General features: G+C 43.1%; 1 protein-coding gene across 1 annotated transcript in view; it reads left to right on the top strand.

Moving 5' to 3' along the window:
* Positions 1 to 16017, top strand: part of LOC144824808 (putative methyltransferase DDB_G0268948) — a 529359-nt gene that overhangs the window by 151646 nt on the left and 361696 nt on the right. Inside the window, exon 3 of the mRNA XM_078683810.1 lies at positions 520 to 680. Within this exon, the coding sequence (XP_078539936.1) occupies positions 520 to 680 (161 nt within the window). The remainder of the gene's footprint in view (positions 1 to 519; positions 681 to 16017) is intronic.

Consider the following 16017-nt stretch of genomic DNA (forward strand, 5'->3'; position numbering starts at 1 on the left):
AATACGTTATGGTACGTTATGTTGTCTTCATCCTTTTGAGGATGGTCACAACTAAGAGTAACTCAGGTTTAAGTTGGGTCTGAGGTAAAAAAAAATCAACATTGTTTTAGCGAGATCATTGTCAATTTATTTTTTTGGGTGAGCTCTTTAGGAATAGGAAATAAAAATATGTAACCCCTTAGTTGTTTTATTTTCAAAGTGATTTGAAAATGGCATATACCCTATTTTTTGTTTTAGTGTATATTGATTAATAAACGCTTTAATTACATCGTTTTGTAGGTTGCATTAGAGAATTATGCATTTTGTTGCTTCTATTTCAGATGAATTGGCCATATTTTAAGTTCTTATCTGCTCCAGCAGGGTATATCTGATTAAAGTGCGATTAGATTAATTTAAATATGATTGTCATTGTATGTTAAGAGGCATCTGGCGCACAGTATCACTATAATATGTATTTTGTTTACGAACCAAGCATTCATGTGATAGGCTTGCTAAGACTCTTCTGTCGTCCTTCTTCAGAAAGGTAAGCCCTTTGTCCTTGCGGTGGATGTTGGCTGTGGCACTGGACAGAGCACACGGATCCTGGCCCCCTACTTTGAGAAGGTTGTTGGGGTTGATATCAGTAAATCGCAGATTGAAGAGGCAGAGAGTGTTATCTCCCCCAGCAATGTGAGCTACAAGTAAGTTGACTTTTTTTTAAACTGCATGTATAATATTTTCCAGGGTGCCTCTGAACCAATATCAAGAATAAATAAAACAACCACATCTCCAGTACTGCTGAGCTTGGCACCCATATTGCCATGTTGGTCCGCATCAAAGTGGCACAGGTAATCCAGTCAATCATTCATGCTGGCTTTCTGAAACTTAGGCACTCAACTAATATTACCAGATTGTTCTGTCAGGTGTTTAGTAAACATTTCTTACTTTAAAAAACCATGTGGCGTTGTAACTTTAGATGTTGAAAAAGTTTGTAATAGTTTTTCTTTGGAATTCTTATTTAGTGTTAGGCCATAATGTAATTTTGGTACAAAATGTGTTAATATTGTAAAATGTTCAATATAGCTCATTCTGCTTACTTGTTTATGAATGGGATGGTTTCCTCTGTTTATTAGATTAGACTTACATATTAGACAGGGTTGTTCTTTGCACTGTACAAATAAATAATACTTATATAAAACTATCAGCTTAGACTGGTGATATTTTATTGTTTGTAACAGACCCTTTAAAATATGTTTCTTTCATTTACTCCATGATTTCTGAATACTCTAAAGTTTAAGGCTATTTGATCAGTGTATGTATTGGTATTTATATAGTGCAAACCCAGATAGGAAGCAGCAGAGTACTGTACATTGAAATGAAAAGCTCATTGTCAAATCTCATTGCCCGCAACATCTGTATACGATCCACGATCACCTCCAATACCGCGTTCTACACCTGCTTCGATAGTGTCCCCGGTGTCCTACAATGGCAGAAAATAACAAATGCTGGAATCCCAATAAATATTTTGAGAGCCAGTTAGATACCCAGATTACCGTCGAGGAAATGCAGGAGGCTCTTCGAGTCATGCGGGATCCAAGGCCCTGGGTGCAGTTGAGTTTCCCATGGCTTTTTTGCAGGCATAATCAGATCAGTTGATACATCTGAATTAATTGTGGTGTAGGGAGACAACCCACAAGGCTCTGAACTTGAATCAATGCAAGGAAATCGGGCTATTGATTCCTGCACCCGGATTAAACTTGACAAGTTCGGGATATTAACCCATACGGACACTCACTCTGAAAATCTTTATAACCCACATGAACAGAAGGGCCTTAACAAAGATGAGCATCGACAAGATGAGCATCGGCAAGCTCCCGGCATTCCCATATATCGGACGCAGGAGCGACTCTCAATCTGCTACCTAAAAACCCGTTCGATGGTAAAACATCAACTTGAGATCTTCTATCTCCTAGATGTTGATAAACCAGATATTGGTCACCTCTTCGAAACATGGCTGATGGCGGAATCTGCTCCTGATGTCCTTGCTGCAATCCCAGATAGCTATTACATCCTTCAGGCTAATAGACCCGGGGGTAAAGCTGGAGGAGGGGTAGCAGCTATAATACAACAGAAACATCAATTTACCTCATTAGTGACTTCAGTCGATAGCCTTTTATAAAAATGTGAATCCCATCACTCTGCCTTTATCTGTGCCCTATATTACAGACCCCCACATCACATGCCTACATTCCCCCAGCTGTTGGGCGATGTGATTGCCAAACTGGTTGTCAATCATTCTAGAATTTTGAAAATTGGGGATCACAACTTTTGGCCCAACGATGTACGGGAAAGCTCTTGTTCTATTGAACTCACTGACCTCCTAGCGGGAATGAACTGTATGCAGCATGTAGAAGCAGCCGCCCATATCAAGGGACACATCCTTGCTCAGGTCTGGACTTCCAATCTGGAAATCTCCAACCCGCTGATCTACCCTTGCACATGGTCAGACCATCATTTTATCACCTTTTTCATCTCCAGTGTCACCCTTACTCAAGCTCCCCAGAAAATTGTATGGATTGAAACTGGGGTCGGTGGACACTGAGGAATTTTGCTTCTTGCTTACTGCCTCATCCCCAACTGCTTAGGAGGAGTCCCCCCACACCCAGGCAGAAAACATCAACACCTGACTTGAATCTGCCAGAGACAGCATAGCCCCCATATGGAAAATTAAAATTAAGAGGCCGATTGACGCCCAATGCTCGTTCACTGACAACTTAAAAGCGAAGAAACTGGCTCTGAGACAAGCCGAACGTAGGTGGAGCTGTGACTATTGATACGATAAAAAGGCTACTTTTGTGTCTCTACTCAAAGACTACAAAAGTGCTATCCTCCAGACCAAAGCAGAATATTTTTCCTCAAGAATATTAAAATCAGCCAACAAAGCCAAGGACATCTTCTCTATAGTGGATGAACTTGCTAAGCCAGAACGAATCATTGCAAAACCTACTCCATCACAACTTTTATGTGACTCTCTCAATTCCTTTTTCATTGAGAAAATTGCCACCATTAAGGCCAGTAGCCCTAGATCTACATTACCCTTGGTCCTCCTGTGCCCACACATAAACTCCCTTCACCGTGACCAAATCCCTCTAATCACTAGAGACGTTTTCTATGCCCTACCTAAAAAGGTCTGCTCTGACTCCCCTACAGATATTTGCCCTCCTCACATCCTTCAGAAAGGTTTCCTTTCCTGTCCAGACCCCCTACATCACTTCTAAACAACTCCCATGCTCAAGGTACTGTTCCTAACTTATTTAAAACTGCCAAAGTTGTCCATATTCTGAAGAAACCCATCTCTGACCCTTTGATCCCCAGCAATTATCATCCCATCTCCTTGTTGCCAATTGTCTAAGTTCGTTTGTGGAACAATCTTATTATCTGGACTCCGATCATGCAGGGTTTAGACCTGCACATTCCACTGAATCAGGTGCTCCTGGATTTGTCGGCTGCCTTTGACACGGTCGACTAGCACCTTCTGATATTGACAATGTCAACAGCGCCGGTATCCAGGGCCTGAAGTGGAGCTCCTCCTTCCTCAGCAACAGCTTTCATGCAGTCCGCCTTGCTAACTTCTCAGCTGAAAAAAGAAAACTGACATACGGGGTCCTGCAGGGCTCCTCCCTCTCACCCCTTCTTTTTAACCTGTATATTTTACCCTTGATTCTGGCCCTGCATAAAAGAGAGGTCACAACTTTTAACTGCGTTGACGATCTCCAGCTAGTGTTTAATATTGACTCATCTGCTTCATCAGTGGCAAGCCTTCAATCTACATTTAGTTTTATCAGCAACTGGATCAAAGTCAACCAGCTCAAACTTAATCCTGATAAAACTGAGCTGATTCTCACTGGTGGGCCAGCCAATCTGAGGAATTCTAATTTCTGGCCCCCACTACTAGGGAGTCCCCCACTCCCAGCCAGCTCTGTCAAAAGTCTGGGAATTGTGATCAGTAATGACCTAACTATGAAGGCCCAGATCAGCTCAGTGGTCTCAGCTTGTTTTTTCCATCGGCGAAGAATCCGGAAGATCAGTAGATTCTTGGCCCCGAGGCTTTTACCCAGGTCGTCCTTGCCCTGGTAATTTCGCGTATTGATTAAGCAAATTCCCTGTATGCTGGTATACCAGCATACGAATTACATCGTCTGCAATTAGTGCAGAATCATGCGGCCATGCAAATCCTTGTTCAACCTAAGCACCATCATGTTAAACCTTTGCTGAAGAGCCTCTATTGGCTTCCTTTGTCCCAGCGCTGTTTCTTCAAGTTAGGCTGCACCATCTCTAAAGCCCTCTTAGGACGCGGCCCTGCTTTTATTGCTTCTAAGTTATAATGGTACGTCCCTTCTGGTGACTTACGCTCTTCTAACAAGAACCTGTTGACTCTCAACTCGTTAAAACGTAAGAAATATGGGGGCCTTAGATTCACAACTGTGGCTCCTCAATTTTGGAATCTTCTTCCTTTCGAACTAACTACGACCACTTCTTATGACCAGTTCATATAATTGAGCTCACTGTCATGTGAATGCAACCGCCCGTATTTAGTGCCAGGAAACCACCGGGTGTATGCGAGCTCAATTTTTAACATAACATAACAGCACTAAGCCACATCTCCTCCCTGGAAGTAAACTAGACGTTTTACCTCTTAATGACATACATTTTTCAAAATTTTAAAAAGCTTATAGAAGATTATATTTAAATGGCCTACACTTTGTTTAACTTGGTGGGGGAGGATAGATGCCTTTAAAATTATTATTTCTCCTAAAATCATTTGTTTACTTATTTCTCCTAAAATCATTTGTTTACTTAATATGTTACCAATTTCCTTTCCTACAAAATGTCCTGTAAATCATTCATTCTTTAATCTGTCATTTTGCATGGCAAAACAAAAAACACATTGCTTTAAATAAACTCCAAGCCTCTAAAATAAATGGTGAAGTTAATTTGCCTACTTTACAACATTTTTCCTGGACATTATTAATAATACAAGGATCTCTGTGGTTTAGGAAGAATAGCAGTGTCATTGTTTCTAAAACGTTATTAGTAGATAACGTGACAATTTTATCCATTTTCCATATCCGTCTTATTGCCTATGCCTGTTTCTAAATATTTGACTGGCTATAGTCTACAATCAGAGCTTTGTTGAATTCAGATACTTCACTTCCTCATAGTATTAAGTAGTCTAATTTAATTTCAATCCAGCATAAGCCAATAATCAAATATTCCGGTACTTATATACATTGGCAAGATTGGCATTTGATAAGCATTTCCCGTCTGGGTGATTAATTGAATAATATCAATTGTACAACTAATGGATTTGTTTCACCCTCCTTACGATGAATTTTAACATTATTTATGGATGAAAACAGCTCTTAAATTGTTATACTCAAATATCTCAAAGATTTCTAAACCTCCTTAACTCTAGACTAAATTAAATTGCTCTGCATGTTCACTTCAAATTACATTAAGAAGTATACAATGCTTTATTCACATTATTGTAAAAAGTAACTCATTATTTATGTCATCAATGAGGAAAAACAGATAACAGAGATGACATTACATTCACAAGCTGGTACACACTAAGTCACAGCACTATCCCATTCAAGATTGACACCTTCTGAATAAGTGGAGACATTCTGTTACAATTTGGACCTCCAAGGCACGCTTGGGGGGTGGTAAGGGGGAGTGGGGCGGGGTCAGAGGGCAGTAGGAGCAGGGAGGATGTAGCTGATGGCAGTAAATATAAAGATGATTGCACAACATGAATGACTGGATGATATTGACAACAAATAATGCCACATTGCTCTTTCAAATACTCTGACTGTAACTGTACTACCTGCCAGGGGTGGAACCTGCGGCCCCATTTTTGCTGTTTGTAAAATCAATAAAAATGTGTTTAAAAAAAACAAAAATTATGAGAAAAAAAGACTAATTACTGATGATGATTGGGGGCTTATTTGGAAATGGAATCTTAGATGCTTTTTACCTGCATCTAGTATGCAAACCAATTACTATTAGTCCATATGATATTTGAATGTAAAACAGCAACAATGTTTTGGTAACTGGTATAGCAGTGGTTACCAAACCTTTTTGGCCAGCAGCTCCGTGGGGGGATGTAAGCCCGGCCTTAGGAGTACTTCCATTTTTCTCCCTGATAATATTTGGGATGAAGCCGATGATGGTATTATCATCATAGATGCAATCCTACCCTATCCACTGTGAAGCTCCATGCAGTGTAAACGACTGATTGGAGGGACACAGGCTAGTCAGAGAAGGGAAATGTTACTGCACTGTGATGTAGTGCTCTTTAAAGAGGTGGCTTTAGCTCGTTCCTGAGCAGGGTTTGTGAGGCCCTGTGAGGTAGAGGAATATTGTTTCAGATACTGAGTGTATTGGTCTGGGCCTACTGTCTAGTTTTTTTTGTGTGCACATTATTGTCTCCAATCTGATGGTACCAGGCGCTCCATGTTTGCTTGGCAGTGTGGTCCTTGAGACTGAGGTTGGTGTCCAGGGTGAATGCAAATGACTTGGGGTTGTATGAAAGTTGGGGTCAGAATTGTTTCCGGTTCACGCCACAGATTCAGGTTTGGACTAGTTATTGATAGATTTTCCTGGCAAATAACAGAACCTTGTAGGACTGAGCTTCATATCGGTGCTGAACTTCCAGTTCTGAATGAGGTCTAAGCATTGCTTATGGTGTAGAATGCCTGGAGCAGATGACACTTTCAGGTAATATGGCCTTTCCTCAGCAGTGCCCTGCAAGTGCTAAAACTGTAGCAATGATCTCTCCCTGCTGTTTATTCCATAGGGTCCTAGAAATGATAGCTTCCTTGAGTAGCATGTCTTTGATATACGAGCTAGCAGTGTGAGCTTTTTATCAGCAGTTCCTGTCAGTACTGTCACCATAGCAGTGTGAGTCCACGGCCATGCCTCCAATGCTAAAGGACCCCAGCAGCATTACATTCCTTCCACTAGTGACCTGATGGTGCTGTAGGAAACGTGCAGTATGAGCTTACTCCCAACTAGAGATGGGCAGGCCAGTTGAGTGGAAGCTGGCTCCAGTTGAATATCTATCTGGCCCTGCACAGGAGCCTCGTCTTACGTCTCCACTGGTACTAACGGGGGTGTCTGGGTCCTGATCACCGGAAGTCCAACACAGGGCAGACGTGCAGCTGTGACGGTGGAGCAAATAGTACTGCCCTGTCTCCCGATTCGGGCGGAGAAACGGGCTCCCCTCTGGCGAAGTGGAAGTGGGATGTGCAGACAGTTGGTGAGGTGTTCCACTAATTGTTATATTCCTACTGACCTTACCTAACTATCTTTTCCTATTTTCAGGTCCAATACATTTATATACATGTAATTTCTATATATGTTTCACTGATTGCGTTTAGCAATTGCTTAGGTGCTAATGTGAAGAAGGCCTGCCATGAACTATTTCTTCACTATCTAATAAATGAGTATATGATTATTTGTCTGTGTTCCTTGTGGAGGTCAAACGGGCCCCATATTGACCAAATGCTTGTGGAAGGATGGGTAAGTTCCCTTCCAATGCGTAATTGTTGATACGGAAGGTTGGCCGGCTCCCAGCAAGGAGCAAAATTCTAATTCTCCCACCCCCCAGCTTTGTTAGGAGATGTATGCGTTGGAGATTTGTAGTCCTTCCCGGGTGAGTATTCTGTACACGGAGAGGAGCGGCAAATAGCCTCCCGCACAGTGCCTGTCACCAGGATGTTTGTGATATTTTGTTGTTGTTGTGATTGTTGTTGTGTGCGAGCCTCTTGGCAAGAGCTATAGAATTGCACTTATTGTTGTTGTTCCTTTCTTGGGTAAGTATTGTGGAGTGTTCTGTCTTTTGGGTCCCAGGAGGGATAAGCTTGCAAGTCCTGATTATTGGCAGAATTTTCAGGCCATTACAAGCATCTAATCTTCAAGCACAACATGAAAATACTACTGATATAGATCACATTAAAGACACTCACTCTCCCACCGAAGCAGTGACAAGGAGCAGTATACTACCCACTCATAACTGGGATTCAGCACTTCTGCAGTTGTATGAATTGCCATAGAAACACAAGTACAATACAATGCTGTAGAACAACCTCTTGCAACCAGGTTGTCTGGACACAGACAAACGAAGTCCCTGAATGACCACCTAAACAAACTTATACCTGACTCAGGCTGTTTCAAAGCATAAATGGGATCATAAACATAACTAGCTTTTCATAAGAAACCACCAGTGCAGTTTTGATAAAGTTCAGAATTAAAGTTTTGTTTAGTAAAGTCTGCTCTCAGATACAAATAACTTCCGGGGAATCAAGTCTCTCAGCCCACTAATTTATTACCTAATTTTTTGCTTAGAAATTTGCATGTTAATATTGGTCGAGTGCCCGAAGGAAACAAAATAGGTGGTGAATGTGACCCTAGTGGTTCACAAACTGTGTGCTTGGTGCGTGGTGCCCCTGACTAGTTTTGACGGCACCCCGGGGTACCACAGTGCACAGATTGGGAACCACTGTTATATAAGATAAGATGCAATTTGTGTAAAGTTCTTCTTGCATAGTAATATTTATCATATTCACATATTTATATATCAAAGGTTTTAAATCTTTTTTAAACAGAAATCTTGTAAGTCATTTGGTACTCAAATACCTTTGGGGGCTAAATCTATTATGTCTAATTGGAAGCGATCAGGTGGATTATCCTATCACAGTTGGTGGGAGTTGATCAGTTTTACAAAGAGGAATTAATCAAGCTGTTTCTTCCTTATCTAACATAAAGTTACAGAATCCACCTTGGTGGTCTCACTTGTCTGAATGTATAAACAATGCATTCTGAAAATGTTTGTGTTTTGTTACCTTATCCCTTTTATTATACTCCTTACTTTTGCCCCATCACAAATGATATTAGCTCTTGTTTCTCTTCTGTATTATATGTATATTTTATATTTGAATTTATAAACTGTCATGTGGTTATTTGAAAATATAAGCTATTTTTGAACTAAAAAATCCACTTTAAATATCAATGCTGCAAACATAATACAATAGTATAAGTAATATATTTTAATAGTATCACCCTACCTACTTCCACTCCAAACTTAACCACATTAGGAAACATGTTGGACTTTAAAAGGGTGACATTCACTATTCCCTCTCTAAACTGAGATACATTAAGGACATTTCTGGGCCATAAATAGGTACAATTTACTATTTCCACTCCAAACTAAGTCCCCTTAGTGAAAGTGTTGGACTCTAAAGGGCCTAAAAAGGTCAGATTTATATTTTTGATTCTAAACTATATCACATTGGGAAAGTGATGAGAACTCTAAAGGGGTATGATTTATTATTTCCACTCCAAATGTAACAGCATTGTGGAAAGTGCTGGATTCCAAAGCAGCAATGTAATTATTCCCACTCCAAACTTAAATACATTTAGGAAAGGGTTTGGACTCGAAAAGAGTTGCATTTACTACTCCCACTCCAAACGATGATACGTTGTGTAGAATGTTGGACTCTAAAGTTGTCAGGTGTACTGCCCCCCCTCCAAACTAAGCCATATTGGTGAAAGTGATGGACTCCAAAACCGTCTGATTTGCTGTAGCCACTCCAAACTTATCCACTTGGAAAAGTGGTGGACTCACACTTCGCCACAATGGAGAAGTGTTGGACTCTAAAAGAGTGACATTTACTATTCCCACTCCAAACTAAGCTAAACTGGGGTAAATGTTGGACTCTAAGAAGTCAGATTTATTATTTCCATTTCAAACCAAGCCACATTGGGGAAAGTGTCTAATTCTAAAATGGTCCGATTTACTCATCCCACTTCTAAGATTTTCCATGCTGGGGATAACACACAGCTGTAAAGAGGCTGCTTTACTATACTACCTAAAGATGGAAAATGTATGGAGGAAATGTTTATTCTTTGGGAAGTTGACCCTTATTCCAAGGCAGATGCTCCCCATTTAATTATTCACTGCCAATCACTGTGCTTTCCCCAATAACATGGTCCCATTGATTGGAAGCTGAACAAATTTTGATCATAAAATTAGCCAACTGATGCTGCCTGGCATATGTGCAAGTTTTTTCACAGGGCAAAAATGGCCTCAGGCTTTCCCTGACTCACTCCAGATGGGTGATTGGAAATACAACCATCAATTGGCCCCTTGCAGTATGGACAACACACTGGTCTCCTTGAACTATTGAGATTAATTGAGAACCATGAGGACATGGTGTCAACTCTCCCCTGAGTGCATACTCAAGTTCCAAGCATGTGGTCTGACTCCCTTAAACATGTGTACACTCAGCTAGTCCCTGATTGACAATTTTAACTTACTTACATGTATCAAAATACCCAAATATCAGAAATGATATCAATATCAATAACAAAAAATATTGACTCTGTCTACTTAACTATTAAAATCACTAACATCCAACACACAAATGTAATTTACAAATGTTATGTTATGTTATTGATTTTTGTTATGCGCACAGCTGCTCCAGCGAAGGAGCGTCCTGGCGCAGTGACAAGGTAGGACACAACATAACAGAAAACTAGACAGGAAAGACCACTAGGACGACAGATTAAAACAAGAGGGTTTTGATAGCTTTCCGGAAAAGCATAAGGTCCTCCAACAGGCGAATTTCAGCCGGGAGGGAATTCCAGATGGTTGCGGCTTTGACACTAAAAGAGCGTCCGCCCGCCCGGCAGAGCCTGAATCGAGGGACAACAGCAAGAGCCTGGCCTTGGGAACGGAGGGTACGTGTAGGAACGTAAAAGGACAGGAGGCTAGACATAATTTGGGGGCCTATACCCTTCAGAATTTTAAAGGTCAAACAAAGGACCTTGAAATGAATTCGCTTCCTCACTGGAAGCCAGTGCAGGGAGCGGAGGACATTTGACACAGGACAAAATCTGGGCAGGCCAACAATCGCTCTAGCCGCAGCATTTTGTACCCGTTGTAAGCGGGTAATTTCAGCCAGGTTAGCCCCCACCAGGAGAGAGCTGGCATAATCCAGGCGGGAGATGACAGTGGCCTGGATTACCAGCTGCCTGGTTGGGGCATCAAAAAACTTAAGGACAGGTCTTAAGCCCCTAAGGAGGCCAAAACAGCGCGCTGCTGTTTTCTTAGTATGTCCCACAAAGGTAAGACCAGCATCCAGCCAAACTCCCAGATTTTTTAATTCCGATACCGGAGTTGGAGTTGGTCCCAGCTCTGCCGGCCACCATTGGTCGCCCCAATTTGTTAAAATAATATCTCAATAACAAAAATATCAGAAACACTAATATCATTGCCCATAAGTAAACATGGAAAATGTAAAAAATATCAATTAACACAACATTGATCACATTATTATCACCAACAAAACTAATAGATCCTTAACAATACGTTTTAACTTAAAACAATTTCTTCAAGCATCTATAACACATATATTTGGAAATACCAAAACAATCGTTATTAACTATAAGCATATAAACACATTCATAAAGATTTAGTGTAGTTATTTAGTAAGATACTAATATAACTTTCTCCCTTGTATTCATTTGTCAAAATAACTACATCAAAATGCATTTTCTTTCTTAACAATGAAATTAATAGTCCCAAATTCAAATGAAAAAGTGTAAAATAGATATATAGACATATTTTCCAGAAAGTTTGAGTTTAACTGTTTAGAACATGTTGGTTTAAATTTATTTTAACAAATTATTTGTAAAAAAACAACAGTCTCAAAAAATAACTTTCAACATCTAAACACACCATAACCTCCAAACAAACATCACACTATCCATTGTTACCCAAACTTATGGGGAATCAAGGATTGCTGCAAAACTAGTGCAATGCACAATGTATGACAAGACCCTCTCTAGAGGGCAGAACAAAGAATATTCATGTGGGACAACGTCCATGTTATACCATCTAAAGCAGAGTAAAGCTGGAGAATCATCTACTTCAGTGGCAGCAGCAACAATTCCTGGTCAGAAACTCCCTTCTGAGGTGCAGACTACTGCAACAGATATAGCTCCAGAGTTGTCAAGAATGGCCATGAACTTCATGTACTGTAGTGTTATAAGTGCTGGCAGGAGACCAGGAGAGGAGAACCAGACCTTTGCTGCTGGTCCCTGGAGTAATCTGCACCCTGCACTTTTGACCCAGCCCCTGGAGGGCCTTGAAAAGTCCTCGCAGCAGTCCCACGATTCGCGGGAGACCGGGAGAGAAGAACCGGACCTTTGCTGCTGGTCCCTGGAGTAATCTGCACCCTACACTTTTGACCCAGCCCCTGGAGGGGCTTGTAAAGTCCTCACGGCTGTCACGCAACGCGGGACAGGCACATGCGACGATCGTGCGAAGACTGGTCTAAGACGGGCCGTCTTAGCCCGTAATAGACAGAAAGAGGCAGGGCTGGGCCAGGCCCTTTTGTTTCTGCTTATACGGTACTAATTCTGGTCTTGGATTGCAATTGTAAAAGCAGAAAAGAAGAAGGACAATGACTTATATTTTTCACTTACTGATAGTGCCATTGTCTTTTGCTACGGCTGTTAACTTAAGTATTCTGGAGAAGTGTGGCTCAAATGGTTAGAGCGGCAGACCCTGACGCAGAGGTCTGGCCCGGGACCAGGGTTCAATATCTGCCTCGGCGGGTCTTGGGCTTAATTTCCTCGGACCCGATAATTCTCGCCTCGGTGCCTATTCTAATCATGGGTCCCACTCTGTGGCTCTGGGCAATAGCTTGCTTAATCTCCAGAACGGCCCCAAAAGCGCTGGGATGCCTGGTTTCACCCTGGGGGTGCCCAGGAGTGGACACTCACAGGGAAAGCCAGGAAGGGTTCCTAAGCGGTATACGTACAGCGCCGGGACACTACCTTCAGGAAGTAGCTGTGCGCTCTATAAAATATCGGTACATTTACATTTACATTTATTCTATGTTAGTACTCTTGAAGTTAATTTTGAGATTACGACTACGGATCTTTTACTGTAAAGGCTGTATTACACCCGGATAAAAAGTTACTATGGGGAAAATGAAAGCGGCAAGCACCCAAGTAAAAGGGAGTGAAACATCAGGGGCAGGCTCACATCAGACCCTGCTTAGTTACTTAACGGGGGATGTAGGTGCAATTGAGCAACAAATTATCACAGTGGAAGAGGCACTAAATCCGGTAACTATTGGTTTAGGGGGGGCACCAATGGTGTTGCTTTCACAAGAGGGGCATTCTCCACATGAAGAAGTTGTTAGGTCTATCTCAAATACTAAAGGTTATGTGATGAACCTCACGGATAATATATCAGTGAGTGAGCAAGACTATGACACACAACCACCCACTAAGCGAGCAAGAAATTCAGATATTGCCCCACATAGAATAGGAGATAGTGTTTCAAATTCAAGAGGGGCACTTACCTCATCTAGCAAGAAGCCTTTGGAAAATGGAAAACCTAAGGTGACACGTAAATCTGATTAATCGAAAGCTAGTTGCACTAATAAAACCTGTATACAGACAGAGGTGGAAAACTTAAAAAAGAGGCTGAAAGCGTTAGACACTTTCCTAAGAGACAGCTTAGGTGGATTATCACACAAGGTTGCTACGATTAAGGAAGCATTACTTAAGTGTAAGCGACCCTGCTCAAGGGCCGGGTCGCTCCCCTGCCTCCGAACATCACCACCTGTGCGCGTTATTCCCGCTGCTGCCACACCAAGTGTGGGTGAGGTCCTCCTGTGCCCAAGATCACCATTCAGACAGTGTTTTGTTTGTGTTTTTCTCCCTCTTGACTGCTGTATTTTGTTGTATTTGTATTCTCTCTGCTATAGTATTTATCGTTTTAGTGCACCTGCTCCCCCCAGTCCCCCTTCTTTACCTTCTGTGACCGCTGTTTTCCCGCCGCTGTCCCCCACGGCCATGCCCATTGCCACCCCGCTCCTGCCTCCCAGCTGCTCCTCCCTCCATCCATGCCTCAAATGGCGGCCGCGGCCCGGACACGCAGCAGACGCGCGCAGCGGGCCTTGCCGCTTGCGCGCAAAAGGCAAGCCCGTCTACGCCCGTCCGGGCTTGGACCGTGCCCAGCGCCAGAACCCCTGGACCCCGCAAACGCCACATCGCCAGAATTCGATATGACGCCAACACCCTCCATGCTCTCAACACCGGCCTAGACTGTCAGGATTACGCTCCACAGGTTCCGATCGTTGCTCATCGGGGTCCACCTCCAAATGTTACCAACCCCCTGACTTTACGTAACAGGGAGTTCGAACCATTAGGCGAGGGATATAAGGGAAGGGGAAGGAGCTGCTGGGAGAAAGGCTCTGAAATGACATAAACATATAACATCTGTTAAACACACTTTACATATCATACGCTACTCTCATATAGTCTCACTAAATTAAAGGCATACCTGAAAGAGACCAAAACAAAACCTCCTTCACAACCATTGGAAGTTAGTGGCAGTCCTTGAAATGTCTCAGATAATAATTCAAACTAAAGCACAACTGAGGAATAATGAAAGCAAACTTTCTTTGCTGGGTTGCATAATACCAGGTACTTTTAATGAAGTATAAGAGAATAACCCAACACACTAAGATCTCTATGCGTCCCAAAATTGTATGGCTCCAGAAGTGTTATATATTCATATTCCTTTTGAGTCTAGAAATGTTCATACATTCAAATAGAGTCTTTATATAGATACACACGGTAGAACGTAGTGCCACTACTGAACTCCGCTGTACTACTCTCTTCTGATCTTTGAGAGACAAAAATGGCTGGGAAAACACGGTAGCAAGTGGCAACTAGACACACAATACTCAGCTTTAGGAAATAACCTTGAAAACACTGTACACGGTAGCGCGTGGCAGAACACTCACCGCGCTCTGCTACAAACTCCGAATCCAAATCCAACTGCGGTGACACGTAGCCGCAGCTACTATGCCCCAGCAAAACAATCCGGAAATGCAGGCTAAGAACGAAATCGGTAACGCGTGGTCGGCCGACACACAGCGTTCCGATGTAACAGAATGCGCAGCCGCGCAAACACCAACTCACCACCTTGTTGAGTCTGAATAGGATAACATGAAACTTCGTAGCAGACCCCGCTTGACAGGATCGGGAGGGCAGAACAGGGAGGCAACAGACTCCAGGACGTGGTGAACACCAGAACAGGAAACAGAATTACACGCATCCGCCTCAGCGCGTCTCAGTGCTAAGTACCTCCCCCACCTCAGGGAACATTGGGGATGTAGTTTCTAATACCGGGTACGTGTCCAAGATCGCGATCGCGGATCCTGACAGAGACATCCGCTGCTTCCAGGCCGCCCCAAAAACGCACCCACGGGCCCTTCTCCTGCCACATCTGCAACTTCATATGCGACAGAACCACCAAAACCATAAAGAATGGATCCAACCACCTCCACTGCATACTGCTCAACACCCGCTCCGCACGAAAACACGCAGTCGAGCTCTGGGACCTACTCGACACCACCGCCCCAGACGTTGCCTTCCTGACCGAGACCTGGTGGAATGACTCCTCAGCACCTGACATCGCCATAGCCGTCCCAGACGGCTACAAGATCTCCCGCAGAGACCGCACCAACGGATGGGAGGATGAATAGCCATCGTCCACAAGTCCACCCTCCAGGCCCACACCCTCGCAGACGACTCCCTCAACTCCGCCGAATACCTTCACTTCCAGATCCACACCAACCCCAACACCACCCTCAGAGTAAAACTCATCTACAGACCCTCTGGATCCCGGGCCCTCTTCAGAGACTCCGTAGCCGACCTCGTCAGCACCCACGCACTCACCTCCATGGACTACATCCTCCTCGGGGACCTGAACTTCCACCTCGAGAACAACAACGATGCCAACTCCACCGCCCTGATCGACAACCTCGCCAACCTCGGCCTCCGACAACTCGTTAACGAACCCACCCATGCCGCCGGCCACACGCTCGACCCCGTCTTCTCCACAAGCACCCACATCGCCATCAGCCATACCACCGAACTCCACTGGAC

The sequence above is a fragment of the Lissotriton helveticus genome, chromosome 3_1 (genome assembly GCF_964261635.1).
Source record: "Lissotriton helveticus chromosome 3_1, aLisHel1.1, whole genome shotgun sequence".
NCBI lineage: Eukaryota > Metazoa > Chordata > Amphibia > Caudata > Salamandridae > Lissotriton > Lissotriton helveticus.